Source organism: Aulostomus chinensis, chromosome 6 (genome assembly GCF_037954235.1).
Source record: "Aulostomus chinensis isolate RoL2024-O1b breed Wild chromosome 6, RoL_Achi_v1.0, whole genome shotgun sequence".
Taxonomy (NCBI): domain Eukaryota; kingdom Metazoa; phylum Chordata; class Actinopteri; order Syngnathiformes; family Aulostomidae; genus Aulostomus; species Aulostomus chinensis.
The window spans coordinates 21,202,060-21,213,594 of NC_141325.1; the positions used below are offsets into that span (position 1 = coordinate 21,202,060).

Genomic DNA, 11,535 nt, shown 5'->3' on the forward strand with positions numbered 1-11,535 from the left:
TAGACAAAACAGCTAAACCAACTGCTGAGAGTGGAGGCTATTGTCGTCTTCGCATCTTTTCTGGCACACTACCAACCCCTTCAGGAGAAGAATCATTTGATCATTGGTTGGAACAAGCAAACTTGATGGTGGCTGAGAGTGACTGTCCTGAAAAAGAAAAAAGGAGAAGAATTATGGAGAGTGTGAAAGGTCCAGCAATGGAGATTCTCAAAGCGGTTAGATTAGCTGATCCTGATGTCAGTCCAGAGCGTTGCCTAAATGCTGTTGAAAGTGCGTTTGGAACAGCTGAATCTGGAGATGATCTGTATTTCTCTTTCCGGCTCATGCAGCAACAACCAGGAGAAAAGCTATCTGACTTCTTAAGGAGACTGGAACGTTCTTTGACCAAAGTCGTGGAGAGAGGTGGATTGCCAGCCCCTCAAATGGATCGAGCCCGTGTGGAGCAGCTTCTCCGTGGCGCTGTGACGTCAGATCTCATGTTAATCCAACTGAGACTAAGAGAGAGAAAAGACAACCCCCCCAATTTCTTGGAACTGCTAAGTGAGGTCCGCAGTGAGGAAGAATATGAAGCCTCTCGTGCCAAATTGAGTCCATCAGTTCATTCCATCCATGTGAAACAAGAGGTCAATGATAAGAAAGCTGAGATTCAAACTTTAAAGACAGCTATTAAAGAAATAAAGTCAGTGTTTGCTGCCACGGCGACAAAGTCTCCGCCTACAGAAACTGAAAGAAACGTGATAGTACCCGCAGAGGCGTGGCACACACCAGAGAAGGATGCAGACTCTGAAGTTTCAGCTCTGAAAAAACAGGTGAAAAGACTGCAACAAAAACTCAACGACAAAAAGACTAACATAGCAGACACTCCAGCTGCTGTCATGACAGTTGAAGCATCGTGTCCGGATCACAAGACTCCGAGGAGGTCCCGCAATGACGCTGATGAGTATTTCTGTTACATGTGTGGCGAGCCTGGACACATAGCTGGATGATGCAGAAATGCTGAAAACCAAGGCAAAGTCATCCAGAAGTTAATTCAGTCTCTTAAAAAAGCCAAAGATGCCAGCCAGACTAGTTCAGGTGAGTTAGCGACCAAAAATGTTGACTGTAATGCTAAGAGAAGTGAAGTGGATATAGTGAGATCCAGAAATATCCCCCTAGGCTTAATAGATTCATTGAGCCAGTGAGAGTTAATGGACGTCTGTGTGATGCCCTGTTAGACAGTGGGTCTCAGGTGACCATCATCTTTGAGCAGTGGTACAGCAAGCACCTCGCAGATGTTCCTATCTTTCCAGTAGAGGGTTTAGATATTTGGGGTTTAAGTGAAGCAGATTCCACCTACCCCTACAGAGGTTATGTAGTGGTCGATATGGAGTTCCCAAAGAAGGTGGTGGGTACCCCAGCCACAATCACAGTGTTAGCCCTGATCTGCCCAACACCAAGAGGTCCAGACCAAACACCCATTATTGTCGGGACCAATGCTAAGGCCAGCCTTCACAAGCGTTTAGCTACACTGTGTGAGGAGACCTCTGGAGAAGATGTAGGCGCTACACTTAGCCTGCAGGGTGCAGTTACGGCTGAGAAGCCAAAATTCAGTAATCTGGATGTTAGGGAGGAAGATCAGGAGGTTGGACATGTTAAGTGGTCAGGGCCAGGTTACCTCATGCTACCAGCACGAGCTAGCTATCCTGTCAATGCTAGTGTTGATTTTAAGCAGCCAGTGGAAAAGGAAATACTGATGCTGGATGTTTCCCCAACTGACCCCCTTCCAGCAAGTGTGCTGCTGCAGCCCATGGTGGTGCCGAGCTATGCTGTGGACTCTAGCACAGTAACTCTCCTGCTGCAGAATGAGTCTTTGAAGGAAGTGACCTTTCTGGCTGGAACCATTTTAGGTCACTTGTTCCTGACAGACATTGTAACAAACGTTCCCAAAACAGAGTCATCAACAACAAAGTTTGAAGCAAGTCAGATCGACTTCGGCAACTCTTCCATCCCCGAAAGCTGGAAGAAAAGACTCAGAGACAAATTAGCGCAGAGATCCGATGTTTTCTCTCTCGACAAGTGGGACGTGGGATTAGCTGCAGGTGTGGAGCACAGCATAAGGCTCGCAGATGACCGACCTTTTCGTGAAAGGTCTCGACGTCTTGCTCCAGCTGACATTGATGATGTCAGACGACACATCCAAGAGCTTTTGGCTGCTGGCATCATTAAAGAGTCCAGAAGCCCCTATGCATCACCAATAGTGATCGCTAGAAAAAAGAGTGGAAAAGTGCGCATGTGCATTGATTATCGCACCCTCAATTGACGCACAATTCCACATCAGTATACCATCAGTATACAATTCAACAAGCCATCTTTCACAGTCCTGTGTGGTGGTTATCCATGTCCCTCTTGGCAGTGATGTTAGCAGCTCTCTCTAACTCTCTAGCACTGATCTCAGGGGTTCCCCAGGTGATCATCTTGATGAAGTGACGATGCATCAGAATAATATTTAGCCCTGTGACAGTCTGTAAGTTTCAAAACAGCAGTTCACCGCTCTGGCTGCCAGCAGTATCGGACAGCATTATGTTTACGAATTTGCGTCATCATCGACACCTCTGCCCACCTCACACCGACCTGGCACGTTGACAGCTTGGATTTACATATCAATGGAGGTGGCAGTAAATGTACCCTTGGAGGAGGAAAATTGCTGGGCTAAACCTGACCCCAAATTTGCTGCACTTTGTCTGAAACCTCAGACCGAATTGCAAAATAGACAGGCGAATTAGCGGCTTGGTGGCCAGTGTGAAAACACCTATAGTTTCTCTCTCTCTCTCCATTGTTTCCTGAAAAGATGATGAGCAGTGAAGGAGAGACCAAAGGAAACTGTTCCAAATATACCTAAAGTGCATTGCGAACAAGTGTCTATGTCAGTTAAGCCCATTTGTAGCATTTTGTGTTGAGTGGCGTGGGTCCTGTGTTGCGTCTTCTTCTGTATAAGTTGTAAGTTTGTGTTATTTTTCATAGAACAGTTATTTGTTCAGATTTGTGTCCAGAAGTCAGAGTTGTGAGAGAGAGCCAGATTTTTTTCCCATTTTGAGGCTGGGATTGTTATGGATACATCTGTGTTGGATAAAAGTTTATAAAGTTAAGAGGTTATCTTTTTAAAGTCTGTGATATTCTTGATTTCTTTGCCTAATTCAGGGGGTTTTAAGGGGCTGTTGGTTGTATTGGTCTTTGATTTAATAATGGATTTAATTTGTTTATCAAAAGAACCTATGTCTCCCAACCCTGTACCTCTGAAGTAGTGTTATTGATGATAAAGGTGAGTGATTCCTTTGTTTTGCCATGTGGGGAAGTGAATGGGAGTGCTGCCAGAAAAAAATTGGGGTTGTGCCAAATTGGTGTGTATTTACATCGTGTAGTGACAATCTAGTAATTTTGATGGCTTTCCACAAGGCTGTCAGAGCAGTGAAGATGAAAGTATTATTGGAGAAGTTGAGATTTTTTATTGATTAGTTTAGGAAAGGTAGGTCTTCGATTGAGATATTGTTGCATTTGGATTGGGATTGTTCAAATTTGTCCACATTCCTCTGAAATGTAATGGGAAGTTTGGTGCATCCAGGCCCCTTGTGATTTTTTTCTTCTGTAAAGTTGAGGGTGAGATATTTGCTGTGCCTCGGGTGGTTATTTTCTTCCATGAAGTGAATCCAAAACCGTATAAACAGACACCTACGAGCTGATTATCCTGCTTATACCATGGACATGAAACAGTTTGAAGAAGTACATGAGTTGTTTTAACAGCTGTATGAAGGTGGTTGCCAAAAATCACTGGTCAAATATTTACTGTCTTTTGTCTTCTAGGAACTAGGTCCAGCTGCTTGCTGTCTTGAAACACTGTTATTTGCATTGAGAGATGCAAATAAGATACAATTTTCTACTTTCAAAGTAAGCAGATTTAACAGCATTTAAGAAGACATCCAATGCAGTTTGGGATGATTATTTTTTTTAACTTTAGCTTAAATGTTGGCTATTGTTTTACGTGTACAGATTGTGTCCTGAGACTGACGCTACTTTCCCACACAAGTGAGGTTCTGTTATGCTGTGTTGCAGGTATATTCAGCTCACACTAATTTGTCTAGCTTTTATTTAAAGTAAATGCCTTAATTTGCCATGTTCAAATATTTTTACATATATATTTAGAGCACTCTTGGATCAGAAACAATTTCTTTATTAACAAGTGACAAGGTATAGGCTTTAGTAAAATAAATGAATACATATATAAATTAACCAATTTACTTTACTATTTATAAGTTTACATTTCAACCAATAAAATAAATACATTTAATAACAGAAAAATTTTGTACTAAATTCAAATTGTAAATACAAAAAAAAAACCATAATAGAGTCTTAGCCCCGGAGGACCTCCGGGCTCGGGCCCGAATAACAGCTGTTCGCAGGGAAGCTTTGACAATTGCCATAGTATCTTGGCTGGTGGAGTAATTTCGAATGAGTGATATATGTACGGTTTTAATCAACACCCTGGCAGCAAATCATAAGAAAACATTCAGCCTGGCCATGACCAAAATTGGTCAGTTGAGGGGTTGAGAGATTTGAACCATTTGGCTGTTGGTGTAGAAGGTAGCACAGAAAAGATGTTGTATAATTGAGGCAGGGTTTTCATTTTAACTGTTGAAGTAGGTGTTTTCAGAGAGAATGGGAGATACGGCAATTGACTGAGGTCCTTCTCTATCTTTTAAAATTGTGGAATGAAGTTTAGATGAAACAGCTCTGACAGTCTGGGGGAAATATTTATACCTAAATACTTAATGTTTCCAATGTGAAAGGGGAGGGGTTGGTCTTGAGTTACAGAATCCCAAGCATTTTCAGATAGAGGGCATGCAGATTTATTCCACTTGTTTGTGTAGTTGTGGATCACAGAGAAGTTGCTGATTTGATTTAAAAAATCCTTTTAATGTATTGTAACAATAGTATTCCATCTGCATATGGACTGATTTGATATTGTAAATAGTTATTTTGAATTCCTTCAATGGTTTTATTTTGTCGTATCGCTGCAGCAAGGGGTTCACTGAAGATGGCAAAGAAGGTAAGAATGCTTTTTCTGGTGTCTAATAATACATTTTTATATTAATGTATATCATTATTGACTATTATTATTGTTTTTATTTTTTTTTCTGTGTTATATTAATAAGATTGAATCTAAGGGTATTTTTGAAGGTGTATCCATTTCTGGGGCCTCATGTATCAACGCTGTTTACACAAGAAAAACTTGCGTACACCAGGATCGACACCCATGTTCAGATGTTTGTTGATTCTTGCGCTGTTTCATGCCAACTCTGGAGGTCCCGTAGAAGTTGGCGGAAAGCTGATTCTTGCGTTGACTGCACTTTGGTCCTTTGGCAACACTGTGTGGCGGTGTTAAGTAACTGACATTATTTGACAACTGCACATACATAGGGCACTAAAAAAGCCTTCAACACAAATACAACGACAAACACCTGTTGGCATTACTTAAGCGGCTATAAAAGAGCCTTCACGGTTGTGCTGAATGTGCAACTTTCATCAATGGCAGCACTTGTTGGAGGACGTGGCAAACTGTGCAAGAAGATGGGAGCGAAATTTCAGGGAGCGGTAGGACTTGCTCCACAATTCTGACAAGTGGCTGATGAACCGGTTCCGCGGGCCATCCTCCTGCAAATTTGTGAGGAGCTGCGACTGGCGCTCCAGTGCAAAACTGCTAGGAGTTGAGCTGTGGCAGTGCCGACACTGGTGCTGAGTACGCTCGGCTTCTTGGTCACTGGCTCCTTCCAGCAGGAGATGGTGGACCGTTCCGGGGTGAGCCAGTCAACCCTCAGCTGTGCCATGCCCTTGGTGGTGGATCTGATCATTCGCCTCTACCGCAGGTACATTAAATTCCCTTACGGTGCAGTTGAACAGGCCAATATTTAAGGGCAATTTGCAGCAATAGCCGGATTCTCTAATGTAATCGGAGCCATTGACTGCACTCATGTTGTCATAAAAGCTTCGTCCCATGAGGAATTTGCTTACGTTAATCGTAAGGGTTTCCACTCCATCAAGATGCAATTCATCGATGCACAGAGGCTGGAGGGATGGACGCCGATCCCAGCCGGGCAGCCGTCATCGCACGGCAGAATTTCATTTCCACAATGTGAATGGGTAAGAAGGGATTACACAATTCATGAAGCCAGATTAATTTATTTTGTCCACTAAACGTTCCAGAACATCAGGTGGTCGAGCCGCTCACTGATCCCCGTTATTCCCCTAATGTCCTCTGCGACTGCAGGACTGCCCGTGTGAGGACCATCCCACTAGATCCTTGTGGGCCGGAGAATACGCCGCTGGGTCCGGGTGGGCTGGTGGACCGTCCGCTGCTTGTCGGCCTGGTGCTGGGGTTGGGGGACCGGCTGGCCCAAATGTCACTGGTCCTCGCGAATGACTCTGAGGTGGTGGACGAGCTGGCGCGGGAGCTGGCAGGGGCGCTGCATGTCGGCGACATGCCTGACGGATCAATTTCTGTTAAACGTTAAACATATTGGTGTATTTAAATGTCTGAGTCTGTGTATTTGTTGCATTTACATCTGTGGCAAAGCATGTGGAAATGTTGCGTAAGAAATGGAGTTACCACTTACCCTCCAGGCTCTTGGTGTCAGTGTGGGTGGTGGCGACAATCCCACCCACACAGGTGATGCCCATGACTGCCGCCACCCGCTGCTCAAATTCCGTCAGGTGCCACTCTCCCTGACCACCACCTGTCTGGCTGGCACTCTTCCAGAGGGCAGCTGTACGCCACTTGACCTCCACCTTGAGGTCCTGTTAGTGCCATTTTCCATATTTTTAATTAAATTTAGATTGAAGCCCATTGATTATTGTAGTTATTGCATGGAGTGATTGCGCAGTATTGAATTTAGTCATATGTTTAGCTTGCATTGTTTAGGAAGTTAGAATTGCAGACATGCATTAGAAATAGAGATAGGAAATCTTTCAGAGCGCTAGCAGTGGTGCAAGCTTATGACGTAGTTATGCTCGCGCAGGCTTAGTGAGGAAAAATGTGCTTGTATCACTTTAACCGTTCAGTAAAGGACAAAGCGAACACTGTTTTCTACCATCAGCATAAAACTTCAAACGTGTAGCGACTTGTTCTTTCCATCATTAGAAATGGTTAAGCTGTATGAACATGATGATAAACAACACTGGTGATTAGAACGGAACTTTAGCCAATAATAGGTCCCACCACTTTTTTTTTAATCTCCACGGGGATGCATTGCTCCAAACCCACCGCGTTCATCCTCTCGCACACCTTATCCCACTCACAACAGCAGTAATAAGATGGTAATTTTGCGCGTGCATGTGAAAACTTTTGTGCGTGCATGTGAATGCGTGTCCTCATGCGCGTGCACCCCCGCCCCAAAAAGGGGCTTGTCCGTTTCCGATTTAGCACAGCTCGCAAACAATAGGATTCTGTGGCAGGACGTAAACATGCCTGGACATGTCCCGCTTGTTATGGTCTGGGTTAATTGTGTTTGTGTTTTTGGTTGTTTCTGGTGTGTTTTGGTTTCCCCCTCCTTCTCCTTGGTTTTCCCAGGCAGTGCAGGCTGGTGTTCGGTGTTGGGCTGACCTACCTCCTGGAGGAGCACAGCGAGGCACACCTGGTTTCCATTTGCAATTACCCAACTCTCTATAAGAACCTGGCTCAGTCTCCACTCCTCTGCCAGATGATTCCTGTTGATTACTCCAGTGGTGGCCAACGTTAAAGACACGATCTTCTGCTCCTCGCCTCGTGATTGTTTTCTCAGTTTGTAATTTTCTCCAGTATTGTGAGTTTGGTGCTCGACACTATTTTCAGTTGTACTTTGTTTTCTTGACTTTTCTCCCAGCTATTTCTGGTGATTTTCTGTTGTTACTTTTAGAATAAAGCTATCTCTGTGTGAACTCTGCATTTTGGGTCTGCCCGTTTCTCTGGCCATAACAGAATCATCTGGCCAAGAAAATGGACCCAGCGGAGGCGGAACACGTAAAACGAGAGATTGCCACCCAAGGCGTCAAGGTGGGCGAACATGACTCGGCCCTAGGGCAAGTGATGGACGGCCTGCGGCAGCTCAGCACCTTCGTAGCGCGGTTAGATGGAAGAATGGACGCCGTTTCCAACCAACTTACCACCCTTTCCACACCCGCCGATCCTACGTCTCCCCCCCAGCCAGCAATACAAGCAGCCTCAGCGCCAAACCTGATGCCCCAGGAACCCTACATCCCCATCCCCGCTAGGTATTCGGGTAACCTAGAGACATGCTCTCAGTTTCTGCATCAATGTGTTTAGTGTTTAGTCAGCAGCCAGCCACTTATGTTACTGATTAATCCAAAATTGCCTTTGTTATGAGTCTCCTGTCTGACCAAGCTTCAGCTTGGTCTCTAGCTACTGCTACTCACTCCCCACATATTTGCTCAGATTATGATACCTTCACACAGGAAATGAAAAGGTTTTTGACCATCCTGTTAAAGGTAGAGACGCCACTAGCCAGATGCTCAGGCTAAGATAGGGGTCCCAACCAGCCTAGCAGTTTGCGCTTGAGTTTCGCATTCTAGCTACTGAGAGCGGCTGGAATGACGTCGCCCTGCGGGGTTGGGCATGACAGTCTCTACCGGTTCAAGTGTTGATCAATTCTGGAGCTGATGACAACTTCATAGACCTTGACCTGGTAAGAAGAAATAACCTCCCAGTTTTTCAGCTAGATGAACCCCAAAAAGTACTTGCCATCGATGGCAGATTACTTGTAAATGTCACCCATTAAACTCACCCTCTTAAACTCACCTTGTCTGGCAACCATCACAAGCACACAGAACTCTGTCATCTCATCTCCGCTAACACCCATAGTTCTCGGTCTCCCCTGGCTAAAGACACACAACCCACATATAGACTGGGTGACCGCATCTATACGCAATTGGAGTGATCACCGTCACCAACATTGTCTGCTTTCTGCCATCCCTGACCACTCCCCCCACACCCTAGAACCACCAGAGGACATAGACTTGACCAACGTTCCCAGCGAATATCATGACTTAAAGGACTCGTTCAGTAAAGACCGAGCTCTCTCTCTTCCACCACACGACCATACGACTGTGCTATCAATCTTCTCCCAGGCTCGTCGCTTCCCACCAAAAGACTACCACCTCTCCAAACCTGAAAGGGAAGCAATGGAAAAGTATATCAATGACTCATGAGCAGCGGGCCTGATCCGTTCCTCCTCCTCCCCGGTAGGAGCTGGATTTTTCTTTGTGGAAAAAGAGGACAAAACATTGCGGCCTTGCATTGATTACACGGGTTTGAATGACATCAGTCAAAAACAAGTATCCTCTGCCACTCCTGGACTCAGCATTCACACCACTTCACGATGCCGTAATCTTTTCTAAACTGGACTTACGAAACGCCTATGACCTGGTTAGAATCAGAGAGGGAGACAAATGGAAAACTGCTTTCAATACACATTTGGTTTGGATTATTTTCGATTTTTTTTTTCCCTGTATACTCTGAAGAGTTCAATAAATATCAACCTTTTTACACACTATGTGCGTTCTTGTTTTCTGTGTTGACATGCTTGTTAAAGGGGCCAGTGTGATAAAATCTGAAAATGTAATTAAACATGAGTATCTGTTTCAAGGGGTTCTGTAGTAACCCATTCTGGCAAAAATATTAGATTTTGTAAAATACTGCATTTAAAAGGAAAACTCAAGGCCCGACATGCCGCAGTCAGGTGGCAAGGCTCCACCCATTTTATTTATTTGTATGGTTTCAGGAGGTCAAACAGTTGTGTGACCGGCTATGCTGTGCATAGGCACAAAGGATTGGGACCCTGATTTTCCTTATTGCTGGGAGAAATAATGGGTGATCACAGCGGTAAGCAACTCCGTATATATTCTTCACATTTTACAGTAACCAATTTATCACTAAGTCTAACCCTAACCCCATATTGGTGAATCACTTATTTGTTAACAGACACCCCTACCGCACCTGAGCGCAAAAACAGGCTCAGTTTAAATAGGAAACGATTGACCAGGGCGCAGGGGTGTGTAAGAGGGCAAAATCATCCATTGTGTATGTAAAAACACCCACCACGCAATTTAACACATTTAATTTAAAAAAATACAGATCCTGTGAGAAGAAGCCATGCACAGCTGAGAGAAAGGCAGTGAGCCCCAGGCATGATGGCATGTAATTGCATACTTTTCAAACAGTTTTATCGACACCCTCAGACCTAACAAGTTTTTCTTATTTTCAATTCATAGATCCTACACCAGGATTCCTACATATCCAACAGGCAGTCAATATGCTTGAAAGACCTACTTCCACACCTCACAACATTCAACTGCCCTTGACACCGGAGGGCGCTAGAGGGCCCAGGATCACACAACTGTCACCCACAGTGGTGGAGCTGGCGGCACTGGAGGACATTTGTCAGACCAGACCTACAGAAGACGATTTTAAAGATCTGGAGGTAATCTTTGCAACAGAGCTCGAACCAGTACAAGCAGGCACAGCAGAGACGAACCAGAGTAAACCCACAGACGAGGATTTAAAAGATCTGGAGGAAATCATTGCAACAGAGTTCGAACCAGCACAAGCAGACAGAGCGGAGACAAACTAGAGTAAACCCACAGACAAGGATTTAAAAGATATGGTGGAAATCTTTGCAACAGAGTTCGAACCAGCACAACCGGCAAGAGACCCTTAACTTTTAAAAACAGGTAATTGCTAGAACTCTACATGAACCTTAAGCCGTTGCTTGTAGCAGTATTAACACACTACACATTTCAAGACAAACTGACTATGGGCACGGGTCTGTGAGGGAGATTAGCCAATTTAATGCTACAGAACTGCGTCAAAGTTCATTTTAGGGATCTAGCTATTGACAACCCTGAATGTGTACCCACTTTTATGAGAGACAGGCTCTCTGGAGTGATTGACAGCGCATTAGAAAGGTCACAACCTGGCAGTGTTTTAAATGTTGTGTTGAGAGGACCGTCCCTGGCTAGCGACGTGTAATGTGTATTACAATTTGACGATGAATACAACCAGGATACGTTTATAGAGGCGGTTGCACAGGCTATACAGAGTAATGATTCATCAATGACTGATGGCAAGCTGGAGTTTATTCTTACAGTTGCGCAAAACCACTCAGGAGCAGGGCGTTTGAAATTGGGTAATATGTGCTATGATCAGATTCTATCTAAAAAGGCACATGCCCTCCTTAACCCAAACAACTATGCAGAAGATAACAGCCTTTGCTTTTCACTATGCCTAGCACACGCTGCAGATGCCACAGCGTCTGAACAAGAGAAAATGGTGCTTGCCACACGTCTACACGCGTCGGCAATCTTGACCCCTCACAGACGGTTTTATTCACACGTGGCCAAATTTGAGGCTGTAATAAACGCCAAATTTTTGATTTACCACCACACAGTGGCCCGTAAACTATTGCAATGTTTCCAGACTAACACCACTCCTAATTTAAACACCATCTGGCTTTA

The 11,535-nt window shown here is 44.5% G+C and overlaps 1 protein-coding gene across 2 annotated transcripts; it reads left to right on the top strand.

Moving 5' to 3' along the window:
• The first annotated feature begins 2,871 nt into the window (after positions 1 to 2,871).
• Positions 2,872 to 9,543, top strand: LOC147260417 (uncharacterized). 2 transcript variants are annotated; one of them, XM_086205426.1, is made up of 6 exons: positions 2,872 to 3,921; positions 4,024 to 4,086; positions 5,052 to 5,080; positions 5,567 to 5,897; positions 6,055 to 6,171; positions 6,299 to 9,543. In XM_086205426.1, the coding sequence occupies exons 4-6, from the start codon at positions 5,812 to 5,814 to the stop codon at positions 6,540 to 6,542; spliced, it is 447 nt and encodes a 148-aa protein (XP_086061552.1). In that variant the 5' UTR covers positions 2,872 to 3,921; positions 4,024 to 4,086; positions 5,052 to 5,080; positions 5,567 to 5,811; the 3' UTR covers positions 6,543 to 9,543. The 2 variants fall into 2 exon arrangements, with proteins under 2 accessions (XP_086061552.1, XP_086061553.1); XM_086205427.1 differs by lacking the exons at positions 2,872 to 3,921; positions 4,024 to 4,086 and having other exon boundaries at positions 4,671 to 5,080.
• Positions 9,544 to 11,535: the final 1,992 nt, after the last annotated feature.